General features: G+C 43.8%; 2 protein-coding genes across 6 annotated transcripts; both read left to right on the forward strand.

The window, feature by feature from the left end:
• The first annotated feature begins 201 nt into the window (after nt 1-201).
• LOC309713418 (transforming growth factor beta-1-induced transcript 1 protein-like) lies at nt 202-11,502 on the forward strand. Of its 2 annotated transcripts, XM_082545043.1 has the most exons (12): nt 202-676; nt 3,907-3,957; nt 4,204-4,352; nt 4,453-4,508; nt 5,627-5,763; nt 5,840-5,921; nt 6,161-6,245; nt 6,921-7,115; nt 7,192-7,365; nt 7,494-7,575; nt 9,510-9,658; nt 10,705-11,502. In XM_082545043.1, exons 1-12 carry the CDS (start codon nt 664-666, stop codon nt 10,969-10,971), a joined length of 1,440 nt encoding a protein of 479 aa, XP_082401169.1. In that variant the 5' UTR covers nt 202-663; the 3' UTR covers nt 10,972-11,502. The 2 variants fall into 2 exon arrangements, with proteins under 2 accessions (XP_082401169.1, XP_082401170.1); XM_082545044.1 differs by lacking the exon at nt 3,907-3,957 and having other exon boundaries at nt 208-676.
• A 1,442-nt stretch (nt 11,503-12,944) lies between these two features.
• Nucleotides 12,945-19,707, forward strand: patl2 (PAT1 homolog 2). 4 transcript variants are annotated; one of them, XM_082543003.1, is made up of 19 exons: nt 12,945-13,176; nt 13,382-13,532; nt 14,473-14,759; nt 14,844-14,906; nt 14,995-15,048; nt 15,131-15,295; nt 15,446-15,520; nt 15,604-15,746; nt 16,226-16,303; nt 16,380-16,503; nt 16,598-16,715; nt 17,041-17,147; nt 17,234-17,287; nt 17,396-17,538; nt 17,619-17,775; nt 18,129-18,269; nt 18,595-18,692; nt 18,772-18,912; nt 19,008-19,707. In XM_082543003.1, exons 1-19 carry the CDS (start codon nt 13,153-13,155, stop codon nt 19,039-19,041), a joined length of 2,157 nt encoding a protein of 718 aa, XP_082399129.1. In that variant the 5' UTR covers nt 12,945-13,152; the 3' UTR covers nt 19,042-19,707. The 4 variants fall into 4 exon arrangements, with proteins under 4 accessions (XP_082399129.1, XP_082399131.1, XP_082399132.1 ...); XM_082543005.1 differs by having other exon boundaries at nt 16,229-16,303; XM_082543006.1 differs by having other exon boundaries at nt 15,607-15,746; nt 16,229-16,303.
• Nucleotides 19,708-20,155: the final 448 nt, after the last annotated feature.

Below are 20,155 nucleotides of genomic sequence, written 5' to 3' on the forward strand. Positions count from 1 at the left end.
CGCGTATAGTTTCTGTTCTTTTTCTATAGCCTTATAAAAAATACCCCACACACCCAAAAGGAAAAGAAAAAAAACGCTTTCAAAGTGTGAATCACTAATATCTCACTAATATTGTGTTGGATTTTTAGTCCTATGCACGCACACGGAAATGAAACAAGTACGTAAAGAAACCAAAAATGGGAAGGTCCTGGTATTAAAACCCTGAAAACGAAAACAAAACCGGGAAAATGAGCGTCATTTCCAATATTTTCTGTTTTCAGAACTACACGCTTGCAGCAGAAGCAGCGGCGCGTCCTCTCTTAGAGCCACTAAATCCTTAATTTTCGATCCCAAATATGGACTAGGAATGTCCAGGGTGACGTCTCGTGTCCGGGGAATGCGAGTTTGTAACCGCATTTATTTAACTACGCCTTCCTCGCTCTGAGGTCCTGGTAGGCATTACACAGGAAGAGAGCCGTGTTGGAAAAAAAAGAGACGGGACGCCCTCCTCCTCTTCCTCCTCCTCCTTCTGTTGGCGGATAACGGTGCCCAAGAAGTTATTCAGGACCGACGCAGACAATAGCGCCGAGACCTTCTATCCAGCTGTGATCCACGGTCATCACTACTGATTAATGGTGTCTGCGCTGTGTCACAAAGAGGGAAACAGTCGGCTGAGATCCTATCATGGAGGATTTGGGTGAGTATTACAGCTGCTCTTCGTTTCATGCCTTGTAACTACATGTTGAGATATCTTGAAGGGATCTGTGGGGAAGGGGTGGTGTGCCCAAACGGAGGAAATAAGGTCTATGTTGATTCTGGCAGTCATAGAGTACAGATCCCTGGCTTACAAGGACATGTAGAAAAGAGGGGCTGTAACATAAGGAGCAATGGAAAGCAGTAGGAAATACTTTTAAAAAAAAATGAGTGGTACAAGTTCCCAGTCAGCAACAGTGAGGAAATTTCTTATAATAACTCATACATGCCAATATTTTAGATGTTTGTAGAGCTGTGTTTTACCTTCATTGTGCAGGGGCACATACCCACAAATACATGCAGGTAACACATGAACCCGTGCACTGCTCTACATCTGCCCGACCTTCACTCGGGTCTTCCTGCACGGCCTGCAAATACAATAAAAAGCTCTGAAAATTCGATTTAAAGGGGTCCAGAGCAGGCATGTCCGTCCATTAACATTAACAAGTTATGGATAGATGGAGTGCCACATAATGTTGAAGAGAGTGTTTTCCATTTTGAAGGAATTGAAGACATGAGAGAAGACAGCATCAGAGAGCATCCCCCCCATTTCTGAATGATACTGGAAGCAAATGTCTTCTTTTCTCTAAAACAACATGATGGGAAGCTGACTCTTTGTGTCAGAAAATAGCTGTGTGTTGGAAAGGCCCTGAAATAGCCCGGGGCAATGCTGCTATTTGTAAAAGCCACAGAGTTCAAGGAAAATAGACATGGCTTTTGCCTCAGCTGCCCATTCTCTCTGGGAGTTTCTTCTGTTTTTTCACCAAGTACGCTTCAAGAGTGGAGCATTTGTGCTTCTCAAGCAACACGAGGAGGGGGAAAAAATGGCATGGTGTACACATCTGGGCACATCTGGATCGGATTGCACACGGTGACACGGAGGTGCTGGGCTTGAGCGCCATGTTTGAGAGTCTTGGCTTGCGCTGTCGTCCAACAGTGTTGTAAGTTTATGCATCGGATTTGGCGAGGCTTTCGGCGAGAGAGAGACCACTTGTTAGAGAGGCCTACGGCCAAGACAAACAAGTCTGCAGGCCGCTCTAAATATGGTCATAATTCCCATTGAGAGAAGTTCAGCTCCTTATATGTGCTGCTCAGCCTCTTCGAGTATGTGTGTGTGTGTGTGTCTGTGTGTGTGTGAGAGACACACAGCACAGCAGGGAGGTGGAGGGCCAGTAGTATATGCACACGGTTCTCACCGCATGGTCGTACCAGAAGTGTGAATCATCCGGGGTAGAAATGACCACAGCGGTGCGCTCGGGCCGGGCAAACTCAAGTTTTGTGACACATGGCCGAGCAGCGTAGGTTTAGAACATAGCACTTCACCAGATTCTGAATTAGAAATTCATGATTCATAATGTGACGAGCCTTGCGTAGCTGCTTTAGATGGGAAGTCACCCTGTGACGGTTTCTCCAAAGCCACGAATGAACTCTGACCTGCAGCTCGTAAATCAGCATGCAGAAAATGGACACGTCAAATTTCATCCATTAAATAGGCCGGAATTATCTGGCAGTGTGACTAAATGCTGTTCTTTTTCTACATCAATAACTAAGAAAACCAGTTGTGCAATGCTCGTCTGTCACACTGAGTCACAGCTGCAATACAAGAAAGAGTGTGATAATACTAGATGAAGCAGTTACTCCACATCTGAGGAGTGCCTGAGATGTGTCATCCGTGGCTTTGGGAGGAGGTTTCATGGAAAGACCATTCACCTGCTTCCAAGTAGTAATCAAGACTGGAAAACCTTATTGTTTTCTACAAAGCTCTGACTTGCATGACTCGTAATAATACAGAAGTACCAGAACCCCCCCAAGAAAGTACTTTTTTTTTTCTTTTAACCAAAATGTAATAGATATTGCATCACTGTAAACTGTTTACTGAAAACATTTGAAGGTCTTTTAAAGAAATTTGGAATTTTAAATATCCACCATCTGTTATCAGGATCCTCAGACCTAATTTACAAGCTTCCAAAGTTTTTTTAGATAAAGTGCTTTCGAACACTTTGCACGCTCTCACGTCGTACACCTGCACATTTCTAACATCTGCTGATGATGTCACAATGATGTTGTTATGGTTACGTTAGCTTGGGCTTTACAAATTGAGGACGTTAAGTTTGAGTTCTCAGGCATCCAGGTCCAGAAATTAAAGCAAGTGGACTTTTTACCATCCATCCATTCTTTTCCGATTATCCAGTTCAGAGTCTCGGGGCCCTTTAGCCTCTCCCAGCTGCCACAGGGTGAATGTTTTGCCTCCCCTGTAGCTGTTAAATACCTGGGACTCTCCGTCAGCTCTTGGATGAGAGGCAAAACATCTTCACAAACTAAGTCCAGATGCCTTTCTTCAAGCACTCGAGACAGGATGTTTGTCAGCCACATGATTGGATTTGTTTGTACACGGGATCAAAAGTCGGGATATTTTGTTGTCTGGCTTTGGCTAAGGAATTCTATCGATAAGCCTGTTTTCCATTCCTATCATGTTAAAGTGTTAAAATACAGTACAAAAAGCCTCTGTCTGGTAAAAAGTGTCACTCCTGTGTGCTTGACTTCAGTAACCCTGAGGTAACACAAGTCTTCTGTGTCAGTCTGGAACCAGCTTACAACTGGACTGACCTTTCTTATTTATTTTAACTTCTTGGAAGGGAAGGCCAAAATTTTCATTTTGATAATATAAAAGTTAAAAAAAAAAGGGACTGGTACCCTTTCAGGACTCACAATAAATGGTTGCTATGTCATTACACATACATGGTAAACCACTGTTACTCATATGAAGTCCTCTTTCATCTTCAGTCTGCTTCGGTTGCTTGTCAGGATAAGTGATGTCACACAGCTGTAGATGCTAACACTTGAGTGAGTTTAGTTTCTGTGCAGCTTCTACTTCAGAGTGAGCGTGTGAGTGTGTGTGGGTGGAGGAGTGGACTCAGATATCAGCTGCCAAACACTCTTCCTCCTCTGCTTCCTTTCCACACTGGCATGTTTAGAATATGAATGCAGGAACGCTTGAGCGTCTGAGCGACCTCACCGTCAGTGGACTATCTCTGAGCTGCGCCGGTTCTGACTGTCCTGTCCTCTGAGTGACGAGCGTCCGCCAGCGCTCGCTGTCCTCTGTGTTGTGTCTCGGTGTGTGGGCTGAGTTGCTGCTGCTGTATTGGTCACAAAAGGCTGTCTGTGTCTCCTCAGGAGTGCCTGAGCCGCTTAACTACCCTCTCAGTCCTCGTATTGTTGTGTTTGGTACGTAGCTGCCTGTGCATGCGTTTGTATGTGTTTCGTCTCGTCTGTCGTTTAACTCAACTTAATACCTTCTTGTCATGCAGCGTAATACTTTGCATGCTTTTTAAATTACTTTCTTAACTTGAATCTCTTGATTGACTTTTAATACTTGGTAAATAAACTTGGCACCATTAGTGACAACCATGAATGTTTGTGACATGAAATGTGGCTTCTGTGGTGCTACAGAAACTTCTCTCTCCCTTCCAGATGCCCTCCTTGCTGATCTGGAGAACACAGGCTCCCCTTTACCTCGGTGTCCCGTCCTGCTCACCTCTGACCCGCCTCAAAATGCCGATCCCACCACCCAGGACCCAGCCCAGAGCCGGCCGCCGCCTCCTGCATACACCCCGCAGCAGGTGGTCAATCCGGGCCACGTTCATACCAGTTTTCTTTCTTCCTGATTATGCAGAGGCTTTGATAAAGTTTGTTTGATCACTCGTCTGTTTTGTCTCTTAGACCGTTTCTTCAGCAATGAAGACTACACAGAACTCCACCCCTGACAAATTATACAGGTAACTCCTTCATAGATGTCTTTTTCCATTGCTCACAGGATCACCGGCAAATTCATTACTTGTTCTGCTGTTTGTAAACACAAATATCTAAACAGCCAATCACACGGCAGCAACTCAGTGTATTTTGGCATGTAGAAATGTTTCCAGCACTTTGTTAAATCTACGCCTCACAGAATTAAAGCAGTTCTGAAGGACCTGAACTAGCGTGGAGTACCTAATAAAAGAAGAATTAACTGTATGACATGTAATTCTGAGCCAGGTTTAAGGCATCTAAATTTCCTGCTGCTTTTAGCCTTGTTCAAAATACCACAAGCCAACACATCATCATTATTGTTTTGGCTCTTTCCTCTAAATTGCCCAGCTGAAGGTGATCAGACCTCAGCTTGTGTCCAGATGGCTTGCTACCTGTTTGTTCCATGGTTTTCCTCTCTTGCCACAGCCATCTCGAGGCTCTCTCTACCACATGTGGGGTGTTGCAGATTCCTCAGTTTTCCCTCGATGCCCAGTGTAATGAAATCCAAGGACAGCAGCTTCCCTGCTTTCAGCTATCTGCTCGTACTTAGGGAGCTTCTTCTTAAAGACCCACCAAAGCAATAATCCTGGGCAGATGTTAGCCTCTAGCATAATGAAACACCCCAAGGACTCTAACACAACAGCAACTGGTTTCCGCCAGTTGGGTGTGATGATCTGATGAAAATGTGTTTGTTCTAATCCACCAGCAGCTGCCGGTCCCAGATGTGCTAGCTGATGATAATGGCTTCTTTTCCATTGGGTGACCCTCAGGACTTAATCAGGGTGCCTAAAGTGTCCCTCTGTCTCAGGGAAGCAGCTCAGCATGTGCTGCAGAGTTGCACATTTTGAGCACAGCTGGCATGTGAAGTTTTGATGGACTGGGATAGAGTGTTTTACACGGAGAGATGGTGTGTCAGCATGTTGATGTATGAACCCAAACCCTGTTAGGAATCTCATTCATTTTCTTTACATCACTCTTTGCAAAGCAATGTGTGGTTTTTAAGCAAGCGAGAGAATTCTCCTCCTCGCATAACGAGTCCAACAACATTGTTTATACTTTGTTTTTTTAATGCCTTTTATTGTTAATATTATCTGTCTCCCTGCAGCACAGTGTGTAAACCGCGCTCTCCCCGAAGCGCAGATCCTCCTCTGGCCTTCTCTTCCTCCTCGCTGCTGGGGGGAGGTCTGAGTGAACTGGACCATCTGCTACAGGAACTCAACGCCACCCAGTTTAACATCACAGGTTAGCATGTGTGCGTGTGTTTTAAATCCTCGTGTTTAAATCAGATTTCTTATCTATGATCCTGTTTTGTTGTTAGATGAGATCCTGGCTCAGTTCCCTTCTTCTAAGAAAGATGAGAGGGATAATATCAAGGATAAAGCACCAACCTCCTCCTCCAGGTACCAAATCCACAGGGAAATAAGAGAGTATAATCTGTCTGAGTATCACTGTATACGACTGAGGAAGTAGGTCTGTTTTATGCAAACGCACCCCTTTAAAATCTGCTTACATTTAAAAACCTGCAGTATTATTTTTTTATTGCAAGTAAAAATCCATATTTGCACATGTGCGAGTGTGCAGCATTTTAGCATGTTTCTGATCATGTGTGTAATCTGTGGGTTTGATTTCGGTGTTTTAGCTCTGCGAAGCCTTCTGCAACATCGGCCACATTGGAACTGGACAAGCTGATGGCTTCGCTGTCTGACTTCAGAGTCCAGAGCACTGTAAGAGTCACCCACAGCTGCATGAAAATGCTAACCTGTCAACTTTTTACTTGTAAATTCACAGCGGCGCTCACTATATGACTTTTACAGAATGCTAATATTAGTGTTGGATCCCTGTAGAGGTTGAGTTGACTTCATAAGGGCTACACTGTTACTGTGCAGCCTGCTGGCCACAGCACATGCCTGCTGGTACAGATCAGTCACCAGATATGGCTTGTGGATGAAAATTAGTCCTGGTCTTAATTTTTCCAGAGTCTAAAATAGCTTCAGATTGTCAGTAGTCAGCTTAAAGATCAGCTTTTGGAACAGCGTATAATCTAGTTCTCTCCTTTTTGGTGAGTCGGCTTGCGAGCAGAGCAGGCAGTTCTGTCATTATAAGGCTGTTTAGTTTCAGTATGCAGTCCAGCTGTGAGTGATAAACAAGACTGCTGTGGGAACAGAGTCTTAAAAAGGAAACGTCTCCACTGCATATCCATGACTAACCAGGCTAAAGTCTCCAGGCAGAGCAGAGAGACATGTGTAGAGCCTTGGCTCAAACTATGTGCAGTATTGTTATGATTTGACTTTTCCTCACATTGGTTTCTTCCATACAAATTCATTTCCACCATCTGTGGAGTGATGATAAACTCCCAAAGAATTAACATCATAAGGACTCTGTGCTTTGTCTTCTCTCAGCCAGCTGCGCCTGTCACTCCAGCGCCCGTTACAGCATCACCGCAGCAGCCGGCCGCTGCCCCTCCTCAGCCTCCTTCATCAGGAGGCTCACTGGACAGCATGCTGGGGCTCCTCCAATCAGACCTGACCCGACAAGGAGTGCAAACGTCCTCTAAGGGGAACTGCTCAGCCTGCCAAAAGCCGGTTGTCGGACAGGTGAGCAGTCAGAATATATCTGTCAGACATGTGATGAGGAAGACCCTCACTTGAGTTGACCTGGCTGTTTGTGCAGGTGGTGACAGCTCTGGGGAAGGTGTGGCACCCCGAGCACTTCGTGTGCACCGAGTGTGAGACGGAGCTGGGCAGTCGAAACTTCTTCGAGAAGGACGGGCGGCCGTACTGCGAGCCGGACTACTTCACGCTGTTCTCCCCTCACTGCGCGCACTGCAACAAACCCATACTGAACGTGAGCCGCTGAGATGGGAACATGTTTCTGTTACTCAACTCTGAGCTTATTTAAAGAGCTCAGATCGATATCACAGCCCACCTAAAGCTCTGTAACTTTCTCTTTTTTTCACTTTAATCGTTGTGTAGAAAATGGTCACGGCTCTGGACAAGAACTGGCACCCAGAGTGTTTCTGCTGTGTGAAGTGCAGCCGCGCCTTTGGAGAGGAAGGTAATGGGTGGTGCTGTTAATTCCTGTCAGGGGTAACAATACATTGCAGTCAGGCCACACTTACATGAAGCCCTTTATACCATACATCCATTAGCATTCAGACAGCATTTTATAATGTTATTGAAAGTTTTATACTATATATATTTCAGGAAATTCCTACCTTTTGCGGTAAATAAAGCACATCTTATCTCATTTATTAAATTATTAGATTATTTTAAACATTACAACCAGTTTCAGAGTTTATAATAACTTACAGTTTGCACTTCGAGACCCTAGAACATTTGATTTTAACCTTACATTAAAAAAGGCTACATCCTGTCTGAATGTTTCATGACTAGTGGGGTCATGACAGATATTCAGACATTTGCACAAATTTACTAATTTTTTGAAAAGATAACAAAGTTGCAGTGTCCATGACTGTAGGCGGCCATGTTTTTGTATCTACGTATCACGTTTCACGTTATATAACTGAAGGGTTTAAGGCCACACCTCTTAATCTTTGAATGCTGGTGTATAACCATGCAGTCTGTCGTTGCAACATTTGTAAAGGAATGCGTCGTTCTAAAGAACTCGTCGAATTCAATTCAATTCAATTCAATTTTATTTATATAGCGCCAAATCACGACATAAGTCGCCTCAAGGCGCTTCATAGATACAGAGAAAAACCCAACAATCATATGACCCCCTATGAGCAAGCACTTTGGCAACAGTGGGAAGGAAAAACTCCCTTTTAACAGGAAGAAACCTCCAGCAGAACCAGGCTCAGGGAGGGGGGTGACTGGTTAGGGTGAGAGAAGGAAGACGGGATAAAGACATGCTGTGGAAGAGAGACAGAGGTTAATAACAGATATAATTCAATGCAGAGAGGTCTATTAATACATAGTGAGTGAGAAAGGTGACTGGAAAGGAAAAACTCAATGCATCATGGGAATCCCCCGGCAGCCTATGTCTATGTGAATTCAAGAGGTCAGATTGTGAAATTTCCTCCCTCCTCAGATATTCCACCATCGAGTTTACGTGGTGCTTATTTAAAAGTGAAAGTATTTAGGAACCACAGCAGCTCAGCCATGAACTGACAGATCAGGCAAAGTTGCTGAGGAGCAACAAGATCGGCGACGCTCTGCTGTCTCAGTAACTGCAGAGTGGAATTAACATCAGCACTGACACTGTGTGCTGGGAGCTTCATGGCATGGTAGAGTTTTAAAATATATTTGCAGAGACAGGGATGGACTGACAGTAGTTTTCAGAAGTATTCCTGAAGCCAAGCAGCAATCTTGTCATTTTTGTAAGGCAGAACTACTTAAGGGTCAGAAGATAACAGCACTTTGTTTTTGAGGTTGCCCACAGAGATTTCTTCTGTGAGTTTTTTTTATTGACATTGTGCAAGTTAACTGATTAAAACCTTACATTCCTTTTAATTTGTAAAAACTTTGGATACATTATTCCTAAATTGTCTGTGCAGGTTCTCAGTGATTTGGTTCATGATAGTGTTAAGAGCTTGAAAATTGGTTTAAATGACCACTTTCAACATCTGACAATTTGTCTTTGTGCTGTTTTCAAATATGAGGTCGAAAACATTAGCAAATCTCTGCATTCCGCTTTTATTTCCAGTTTATACGGTTTCCTAACTTTTTTTGGGATCGGGGTTATATCGGCAGTTTCACTCTGCCGTGAATTTCGAGGCAAAACACTGAGTCTCTGTATTTCCTTGGCAAGAAAATGGCCAAATTTAAAGCAGCACGAGCTCTGAGATGGAAAAATACAGCCGGCCGTTGTTAGTTCAGATCAATAAAATGTAATGTTGCACAAACCGCAGTCACAAAGAGAAGGTTTGGACTGATTTTCCTTTTTAAATCTGTGATATTATACAGTAAATCTGACATTTATCAAAAGAGCTCTTGAGCTGAGTCAAACTGTGGCGATGTCCTCTGCAGGTTTCCATGACCGTGAGGGCCAGCAGTACTGCCAGCAGTGCTTCTTGACTCTGTTTGCTTCCCGCTGTCAAGGCTGCAGCCAGCCCATCCTGGAAAACTACATCTCAGCTCTAAACTCTCTCTGGCACCCACAGTGCTTTGTATGTCGGGTGAGTGTTGCATTTTACTTGATCAAGAGTTGCAGCATTAATTGATGCGTTAGGCTTACGGGTCGTTTCAGGTTAATCTGCTCTGAAAAAGGTCAGAAAGGTTGGAGAACACCATGAGAGTTTATGAGGACATTAAGAGGAATTTACATCCTTTAATACCAAGGAAGTCCCTTTTCAAAATAAAGTTAAAATACCTTTATTTTCACAGCCAGGTTACGTCTAACCTAGACAATAAAAAGACTATTGGTGATAGAATAGCAGAACACAAATATGCCACATGCACAGGTAAGACATTACCAGGACTTTTATATTAACACTGGCCACATCTGTCTTTTACTGCAAAGATGTGGCAGACGAAGGCGTCTTAATTAAAGGGAAGCTTTTCTGGATTTATAAATAACAGCTTGCTAAATGTCATGGCTTAAACGGTACCTCAGTTTTACTTATTTCTCCTAACCTTTATTTGCCTTTATAAATGCATTTATGTCGTCTATGTTTGCTGCTGCTCTCTGTTCTCCTTCTTGCCTGATTTCAGCTGAATTTGGATGAATGCTTGGAGACTGCTCCTGTTGGTGGAGCATCACTAGAAAAGATTCAGTGTGTTTGTGGTCGTGTGTCGAAACAGGGTTTTGTTTTGTTTTTAGCTTAAACACAACCTTGCTGTGAAAATAAATGCATTTAATGATATATTTCCTGTCCTAGGAGCACCTCAAATAGAAGTGAGTTGATTCAGTGATAGATTTTTTTCTTTGTAAGGCCGATTCTAAATTTCCCAGATTGAACATCTATGAGACCAGTGAGCTCATATTTATCCTTTGAGGAGTCTCCTAACCCACAGCTGACACACTGAATCTGCTCCGTGGCAAATAGATCACGATGGCTGTGCAATGAAACCTCAATGAGGAAGTTCATGCAAAAAACAAAACACAAATAAGCTGGAATTATGTCATGGGAAAGTTGTCATTTCACATGAAAACGCTGTAATTAGAGTTGCATGAGTCAGCGTTGTGACTAGGTCTCGCTGTGTCGCTTCCTCTCGTTTCCAGGAGTGCTACAGCCCCTTCGTCAACGGCAGCTTTTTCGAGCACGAGGGCAAGCCGCTGTGCGAGGCCCACTACCACCAGTCCCGCGGCAGCATGTGTCAGGCCTGCCAGCAGCCCATCCTGGGGCGCTGCGTCACCGCAATGGGGGCCAAATTCCACCCGCATCACCTCGTGTGTCACTTCTGCCTGAAGCCGCTGAGCAAAGGCTGCTTCAAGGAGCAGGAGAACAAACCCTACTGCCACCCCTGCTTCATCAAGCTCTTTGGTTGAGGGCCCAGCAGGTCTTCGCCAGCCTGCCCTGAGAAGAAGCCCTAATGTGACTCTCAGTTCTCTCTTTTTTTTTCATTTTTTTGTTACTGTGGGAGTTAGGGCGGAGCTGGACTCTTTGTAAATTTTGAAGAATATCTGAGTCAGCAGAGAGATGAGGAGGAAGACAGAATCATCCAACCCAAACCAGCCCTATTTTATTTTAACCATGGACTTTCAGTGCAAGGTTACAAACTTTATCACGGCTCAGAAACAAAAACACAGTGTGTTTAAATGAAATGAAAATTACGTTTTGCTACCAGGTGTAAAAAGAAGCATACATTTATACATCATTTGAGAATTTTTCCTGTTGTGCAAGGAAATCCCCTTTTAATATATTTGCTTTGTATTGCAGAAATTATCCACGTCACTGCAACTGCATTTTTATACCGTATGCTGACTGCTACATTTGTTTGTTTTTTCATTATTCATTCACTATTGCGCTGTGCAAAATGCCAAAAATGATTCCAAAGAATAAAATGAAAGCGAACGCGACTTGTTTTTGAGTGTTGATGTTTCTTTAAATTCACACGAGTCAGCTTTAAAAATAAAAAGCTCCTCTGCAGAAAGAAATATTTGATCTACTCCACTATTGGCAAGAACCTGGTGACAGTGGGAAGGAAAATCTGCCTCTTAATAGAAGAAACCTCCAGCAGAAGCAGTTGGTTGTGATAAAAGTCTGGTGAGAAAATTTACAAGCATCAGGCATAAGAAGATAAAGATTATTGATAGGTTATACGATTGGATGTTGAAAGGGCAGTTTGATATTTTTATTTTTATTTTTCAGTCATAAGTTTGTGTATGATAAGCAGTTGATTTATACAGAATTACTGTAAGTCATTTGCTGTGCAGGGTGAGACGGTAAATACTTTAGTTTTTGACTCCTTTACAATAAATAGAGGAGAAATATACACTCACCAGCTAAGTACACCTAGCTTTGTGAGATGGCACAATAACCAGCTGGAAGCAGAATGCAGAAGATGGTACACTGTGGTGATAAAAGGATGGAGATAGTCAGGAATGATACTCAGGTGGGCTGTGATGTTTAAACGATGCTCAATTTCTACTGAGACCTAACATGTTCCAAGATATCCACCACAACGTTACAACACCTGCATCACTTATGGAAGGCAGGATGGATCCACGCCTTCATGGTAGTTACACCAAATTCTGACCCTACCATCTGAATGTCACAGCAGAAATTTCACTATGTGTTATGCCTGTATAACTATGCATGTGACGAATAAAGAACCTTGAACCTTGAAAGTGAAGCTTCCTGTTCTTAGCTGACCAGACTGGGACCCAGTGTGGTCTTCTGCTGCTATAGCCCATCTGTTCACCTGCATACCTTAGCTGCAACAGCTGAACTCTGACATCAAAATAGGCATAAAGTTATTTTCACACAACAAGCGGCTCCTCACTGGAATTTTTCTCCTTTTCAAACTGTTCTCTGTGAGCCCTAAAGGCAGTTATGTGGGGAAAACCCAGTAGATCATCAGTTTCTGAAACACCCAGACGAACCCATTATGTTTAAAGTCACTTAAATCGTCTTTCTGATCCTCAGTTTGAGGGTTGAATATGTCTACATTCACAAAAGCATGTTGCCACATGATTGCTGGATATTTACGTTAATGAGCAGCTGTACAGCTGTACCTAATAAAATGGACACGGAGTAAATAAACGTTGCAGTCCTTTAAAATGTCTGCTGTGTGTGAGAAAATGTGCAAGGATTTTTCCCCCTCTTCTTCTGGACCATTAAGAGAAGCGAAGGGCGAATAAACGCTCCGTGTGTGAGGGAAATACTGACTTTGGCCACCAGAGGTCACTATTCGCTCACTGAGGATCGTGTGTAATTAATTGTAAAGTAGTTACAGGCAGGGTTTGAACACAAACGCTAAAAGAAACGAAGAAAAGACGAAAAAAAACCACCCAGACGACATGTGGGCGGCACGTGGGCGGAGGCGACTTGACAGCTGCTGGGAGCCGCGTGTGACGTGTCCACGCCTACGCGTCACCTCACAGGTGAGCTCGCTTAAAGGTTAATGAGCGTCACGCGCTGTCAAACGAGAGAACGCGGGTAACGCTGCGAAGGTGGTCGCGATCCGTCGACTTCATCAGGAGAGGAAAGAAGTTGTGAAATGAATTATGAGTGACTCAGAGCAGCAACACGTAAGTCTGCTTCAACATGCTGCTCTTTAATGTGTGTGCTTTAATCAGGCAGCCATCGCATGCCCGGAATGAACAGATGGTGAAAGTTGGATTGAAAACTCCACACGTGTTGTTGCGTGATTTATTTATTTGTTGGCCTATTTGCTGTTTTGAAACACTCTCTTCATTAATAAATCTTAAAAAGCACTCTGTCTCCACGCACCAGGATGTGGTGCAGGTGTGCGAGCCGCAGTGGCCTGAGAATGGAGAGGACTGGAGTGATGGAGAAGGTGGGACGGATATGGACTCGGGGCTGCAGGCCATGGCCGAGGAAGATGAGGAGATAAACGTCCACAATGAGGAGACGTTTGGGATGGGTGTGTAACTTGTGCTTACAGGTGTTCTTCTTTTAAACTTCTTTGCCCCCCCCACGTGTCTGTGTGTTAAACGTGAGCTTTTACTATCAAAAAATAATGTAAGCATCCAGCATGATAATTTGGCATTCCAACTTAAAACTGAGGCTTAATAACACTAAAAATGTTTATCTTACAGGTCAGATTAAGGTTAAGTGGAAAGAAATTAGTCGTCTTCTTTCAGCTGCTCCTTTAGGTGTCACACCAACCTCCTTCACTACATCCAAAAACCTCTTTTGTTGTTTCTTCCTCGCTCCATCTTCAACATCCAAACCATCTCAGCGTCTCCTCTCTGCAACTTTGTCTCCAAACCGCTCAACCTGAGCTGTGAAGATCTTAAAATGTTCAGCTCCAGCTCAGCCTCCTTGATCCCTTTTTATTGTGCACAGTCCTCTTTGACGTAGCTTAAATGCACTTCTTAAATGCACGACGGCTCATAAGGTGCTGCCTTTAGGGTTGAATTGGGCTTTGTTGGGTAATGTGTGCTTGTTTGGCTGCTGTGCTCGAACCCAGGGTTGTGAAACATACGGCCCAGGGGCCTGAATAGACTCCGGTCCAATAAAAGTTGGGGAGCTTTACCTGTTCGCAAACCCTGCCATTTTTACTCATACGATACCTTAGAGTAATAGGCAAGGTTATTATAGTTAAACTGAAAAACGAAATGTGAAAAAACACTTGGTTGATTAAAAGGAAAAAAAGGAAAAACTTGACTTTTGGGGCCAAAAGATTTCAGGAAACCTCTGCAGCCTTTAGAGGACTTTTCTGGTTCTGACCACTTAAAAGAAATATGTGAAGTTGCATTTTTGCATCGTTTTTACAGGGTTACTGGGAATCTAACCTGTTAACCTATCAGAAAGCAGAGTTTCCACATCTGTTTCTCTTTGTTCCCTGCCTGCATGTCTAGATTTGGATGCAAACGGGACCACAGAAAAGTCCAGCAGCAGCCTTCAGTTTGGAGAGGCTCCGCCTTCGCCGCCGCCGCCGCCACCTGCAACACCCCCTCCCCCACAGCCCAAACCTCGGTCTCCCCGCAGAGCCCCGTCGCCTCCCCGACAGAAGCTGCAGTATTTTCCGTGGGCTTCCTCGAGGCAGCGCGGCAGAAGTAGGGGACAGAGAGCAGCTCTGGGCAGGGGGCAGATGTTTGAAGACCCAGCTGTGATGAGAATAATCGAGGGCCGACCGAGCCTTAAGGTGACAAAGATGAATGTGTGTTGTCAGAAAATTGCACTAAAAACGTTAAAATCCTCCGTTTGATCCATTTTTTGCTCTTTTAAGAGTCTTGACAGTGCCATAGTGGACTGCGGGACCACCATGTACCAGCGTCCCTTTGAGGATGATGTAAGTGCCAACTTTTAATCCTTTTACTACACTTTGTTTTTCTTCTGTGGTGCTGATGCTTCTCTTCCATGTTTGTTTTCCATCCTAGATGATGATGCCCTCTTACAGAAAAACCAGAAGAACCTCAGGATCCATACTTGAGGTTATGATCACTTAAGAATGTGTTATACATATAATGACAAGTTCATTGTATTTTTATCTTTGTATCTTCCTGTGTTCTGTAGGACAGTGCTATAGTGTGTGTAATTGGGCACAGAGGTAGAGGTCAGACTCTGAACTCCAACTTTGTTGACTTGCCGTACTCCGCCGGGCCCCTTTATGGGGTCAGGCGAGGGGAATCCAGAGGATTGTACTCCAGAAGACAGTTTGGCCATCGAGGACCCACTCAGGTGGGCAACTGGCTTTTTACCACCTGGATATTTGTGTAACTGGATAGATGCTGTTGATGTGTCACTGCTTCTAAACAATCAGCTGACTCACTGTAAATTGTGGACTTCTTCCCTTTTTTAAGTTCTACTTTTTTTTTTTTTTTCATACAGGTGTACCCACCCATAGTACCAAGATCCCCCCTCTTCCCACGTCAGCCACTGACCCCACGCCAGCATTACAATCAGGTTGATTTCAGTATTGCTCACCCCTTCATTTCCGTGTTTTTGTGCAGATCTGATTTGATCTTGACTTTTATTTTGTACTAAAGCAGACCAGGGCATTCATGTTTCCTCCAACCCACCCCTGCCCCTCGACGCCTCAGACTCCCAAAATGATGCAACTTCGCTTCGGAGCCAACTCACCAAGGCCATCCCCTTTTTACAGCCCCTCTAATCCAGTACAGCCTTTCAGGTGCTTGACGTTAATGTTGCTGAAACAGGTTTGGTCAACAAAATGTATAGTCTGTTAAACTCTGACTATAAATTTTGAGTTCATGAAGTTTGAGATGCAAAAGTCCAAGACGAGCATCACGGTGGCTCACTGTTGGGTGTGACCTGGGCGGGGCCCTTTCTGTGTGAGGTTTGCACCAGAGAACATGTTAGTTTAAAGCTGCCTCTCATAGTTTAGGACTCTTTTAAAAAAAACAAAAAAAACCAAAGAGACTTTTAATCTGTTTAAATAAAAGTTTGAGTATTGTGTGTCATGCATAAATATCAGTGAGTGGTGCTAATGTTTATCTGCAAGGTACAGGCAGATGTTCTTGGATGTATAAGCCTTCTGGAAATGAAAGATGGAGATTTCATATATATAAATGCATCTTCTCTTTATGTGCTCATAACCAAGCACAGTCTGAGATTTCATGCATACTGATGAGACAGTTCTCTAACCAGTAGGTACCCTGGTCCAGCCACGCAGCTCCATCCCCAACACAAACGACTGCTTAGTCAAAAACAGCGGCTATTCCAAAGGTTGGTGCATGGAGTGAAGAGTTTGATCGTGTTGGGTCATTCGCTATACTTACGGCCAAATCTGACCTGCTTATAGAAAGCCAGAGGGCTGGGATCCGTACTGTAACCTTATGACGGCCAAAGAAAAGGAGTGGATCACCCGGCTGCAGATGATCCAGCTGCAAAGTGAGAATCCTTACCTTGAAGACTACTACTATCAGGTAGGAAAGCTTTGCTCTTTAATTTTTTGATGGGAGAGGGGAAGCGAAGAAGCATTTCATTTTTGATTGCCGGTGAACCTTTAAACTGTTACAGGAGTACTATCGTCGAATAGAATCAAAGATGGCCGAAGAGGAGTTGGGCATCAGGAGCAAGAGGGAGCCACCTAAGCTCACCACGCCTTACGTCAAAAAAACAGACTCCTACACACCGGGTTAGTGAGGCACAGGCTGCGTTTCTCATTGAATGTTGAGATGCTTGTACCAGAATTTGCCCGTGAGAGTAGGAGAGACATTATCTCCACGCTGCTTTGATTTAACAAACATTTTTCCCTCCAGCTGCTGTTGGACTCATTTGAGTCGGTGAATAGTGCATGCAGGTAGTCCTGCCTTTTTGAATGTTTTTGGAGGTGCACGAGGCCTAAAATGCTTCCATCCTAAAACATTTGTCTCATAGATGCCTTATTTTTGATCCTTCTGAATGCATCTGTTTCTACAGGGGTTGCTCTGCTTATGTGTAAGAGTCTCTTGTTCTTGCAGTGGTGCACATTGAAGGCTCTTTGGGTCAAGTTGCAGTTTCCACGTGTTACTCTCCTCGCCGAGCCATCAGTGCTGTTCATGCAGTCCAGCCTCAGGGTCTGCTTGAGGTGATTGTGTATTTTGGAGGTTCCCTGTGTTTGAGTGTTTTCGGTCTGCCTTTCCTGCTACTGACCTTTATTTCCTCTCATTTAAGTATCAGAAAGACACCAGACTACAGCGATTAGACATCCTTAACAAAATAGAAAAGGTACCTGATTATGACTTGATTTGACACAGCAGTGAGGTTTTTTTTTTTTTTTTTTTTTTTTTTTTTTTTTTTTTTTTGCCGCCTTGTAAAATGGCTTCTGTCCTGCAGTTGTTCATGGTTCTGTTAGAGGTGGAGGAAACTGAGAGGATGAAAACTCCATTGTTGTCCGAAGCAGAAGAAAGGAGGTTGGTGGAGAAGATTCAGAGGAAAGTGGAGCACATCTACTCCCAGCTGCAGCACCACAATCCCCTGTGAGTCATGCAGTTTGTCATTTAATGCATCCTAACACGTGACTTCATCGTTTTAAACACTTTAAAAAATTTTGATGCAGGGAATCGGAAGGGGACTTCATTCCTTTTCTGCTCGTCTCCAAAGGCAAAAAGCTCGTCGCCCGTCTGCTGCCGTTCTTGAAACACGATTCTGCACTAAAAATCTTGCGTGTTGTCACCACTAACCTACCAACACTGATGAGCAGAGACGCAGACGAGGTAGGGCAGCTTTAGCTGTGCAAAAGGAAATGTAAGCTGAATGGTCTGCTTAGCAACACCACTTGGTGATATATTTATTTTTGGTTCTTGTTTGGTTTCCTGATGTTACTCAGCCTCTACCAGTTACAGCTGGTTTTACAGTCTACACGGACGGGGTGAGATTGAAGAATATATTGAGCCTTGATATATTCCAGTTACAGGAGAGATTTGCAAATGGAAAAAAAACAATTGGTCTTCTACAGGCCTACTTGGCACAGCTCCACCTATAAACACACAAGGCTGGAGTTATGCACATAAATGACGAACATCAAGTGTCTTTATAAAAATGACTGGGCTTAATCTTGTCTTTTCAGACCCTTCCTGTGCTTTACCCACCTCTTCGAAATGTGATCGGTGGGCTGGCGTTCAGTCAGCTCATTGGCGTCCTCAAAGATCTGACCTCTTTGGAGTCTCTAACGACATACGAGTGTCTTGAGCTGGCATGTCAGAACAAGGTCTGTGCTTTTGTTTTTGTGTTCTGACCTACAAGGCCCTGAAAGTTCAACTTACCCAGGATGACATTCTATTTTCTGGCTTCACTTATCCTGACACGGTGGCTTAACTTAACTAGTTGATAGTTAAGTTAAGCCGCGGTTCATCAGTGGCTATGAGCACATTTACATGAAGCATGGTGTTGTAGCATCTGACCAAGCACAATATCGTTAGTGTATATTTGAGTAAGCGAGGCTAACGGCAGTGAATCCAGGGTTAACCCTGAAGTTGCCTGGATAGTGGTACAGGTCTTTGTTCTAATTGGTGGATTTCTCTTCTCCCTTTCAGTTCGGCCTGTCCTTGCTGTACGCGCTGCTCTCCCAAGGAGAGAAGCTGCTGTCCTCGGGTGTTCCTCTAGAGCCCAGCATCGGGGACTTTGAGACCTGGTGGGAGTCTTTTAGGTTTTAATATCAAATGAAGTGACGGGTCTAAGCTTACTCCTGAGACTGATGTTTTCTCTTTTAGGACTGACATCATATTCCAGGTGGCAGGACAACTATCCCAGTGTTCGCTGGTGGAGCCGCTCCTTCTGCCCTCAAACCTGCTCACTCTCTTCTGCCGTTACCTGGACAAGCGTACGGTGCATCAGCTGAAAAGCAACATGGAGTAGGTTCTTTTTGCTTCAGAGGATGACAATTTAAATTGCTTTAATAGAACTATTGTGGACGTGGATGCAAACATCACCAAATATCTTCATTCAGGTCTGTTACTGGATGCCTGGCTCTTCCATCTTAAGGTGGACAGCGGTGGCTGGTGTTCTATTGATGACCAGGATGCTGTGAGCACTAGAGTGAAAGGAGGCGAGGCACAAACCCCCCTCGGTGCTCATTGAAACGGACGCTATATATGTGTATATTTAATCTCCTTTGACCTTTTTGATTCTTATTCCCTCCCCTCACCCGTTCCCTCACATTTTTTTTTGCACTTGAACGGTTTCCCTGTTTTGTTTTCCTTTTATCTGATCATCTGACTTTCCTCACTTTGGTTTCCAGTAGGTTACATCAGCGTTACAATGAAATCCCAACCCTCCCATTTTCCCGATTTAGACCATAAACCTCTACATTTAGATTCAGTCACTTCTAAATGTGCTGTTTCACACTTGGTGACCAGGGTGTGGATTGTATAGTAGTGTATGATTGTACAGCTGAACCAATATGTTGACCATTTGAAAACCATTTAAGGACGTTGTCGTGGCCCATCAATGTGCCGTGCAGTTTGGGGTTTTGTTGAAGGGCTTGCATTGTTTATACTAGTAATGAATGTAATAGGATACATTTGTAAATTTCTATCTGAAGGTTTATGTTATGAAGAGGGATTTTATTTATTCATTTGGAAACAGGAATAATTTAAACTGCACCTTTGTACAGCACTTGCAATATAAATAAAAAAACTTTGAAATTGCTCAAGTCTGTAGAAATGAAGTGAAATTATTTTATTTTTGTGCTCCTTGCAGTCTTAAAGGTTCCTGCTGCTCTCATCAGACCTCATCTTTGTGTTATCTTGGACTTCTTAAATGCTCCCTGGCTATGGTCCACTCATCACAGTGGACTGTCTGCTTCTCTCACCCTACCCTCAGCATCCTCCTGTCACACAAACTCTCTGCATGTCACTTAACTACACCCATGAGTCTGTCTTCCTCTTTTCCTCCTGCCTGGCATCTCTGTGGGTCAGTATGTCCACTTTCCCTCCTGTGGACATGTCCAAACCACCTCAGCCTTACTTTTTTTGTTTCTTTTCTTCCCAGTGGCACAGTATTCAAACCATACATTGCGGCATGTTTCGTTACACTCTTGTAAAGCTTCTTTCGCTCTTGCTGCGATCATTGTCAGAAATAGCCCCTGGCACGCCT

The sequence above is a fragment of the Aulonocara stuartgranti genome (assembly GCF_965226115.1).
Source record: "Aulonocara stuartgranti genome assembly, chromosome: 8".
NCBI classification, from domain to species: Eukaryota; Metazoa; Chordata; class Actinopteri; order Cichliformes; family Cichlidae; genus Aulonocara; species Aulonocara stuartgranti.

Bases quoted from the DNA above. Each gene is read 5' to 3' on its own strand.
- patl2 (XM_082543003.1), top strand. From the start codon at position 13,153: ATGAGTGACTCAGAGCAGCAACAC. The intron at 13,177-13,381 runs GTAAGTCTGCTT...TCCACGCACCAG, and splicing joins GTGACTCAGAGCAGCAACAC to GATGTGGTGCAGGTGTGCGA. The intron at 17,776-18,128 runs GTAGGGCAGCTT...TTGTCTTTTCAG, and splicing joins TGAGCAGAGACGCAGACGAG to ACCCTTCCTGTGCTTTACCC.
- LOC309713418 (XM_082545043.1), top strand. The intron at 4,353-4,452 runs GTGGTCAATCCG...TTTGTCTCTTAG, and splicing joins CTGCATACACCCCGCAGCAG to ACCGTTTCTTCAGCAATGAA. The intron at 5,764-5,839 runs GTTAGCATGTGT...TTTTGTTGTTAG, and splicing joins CACCCAGTTTAACATCACAG to ATGAGATCCTGGCTCAGTTC.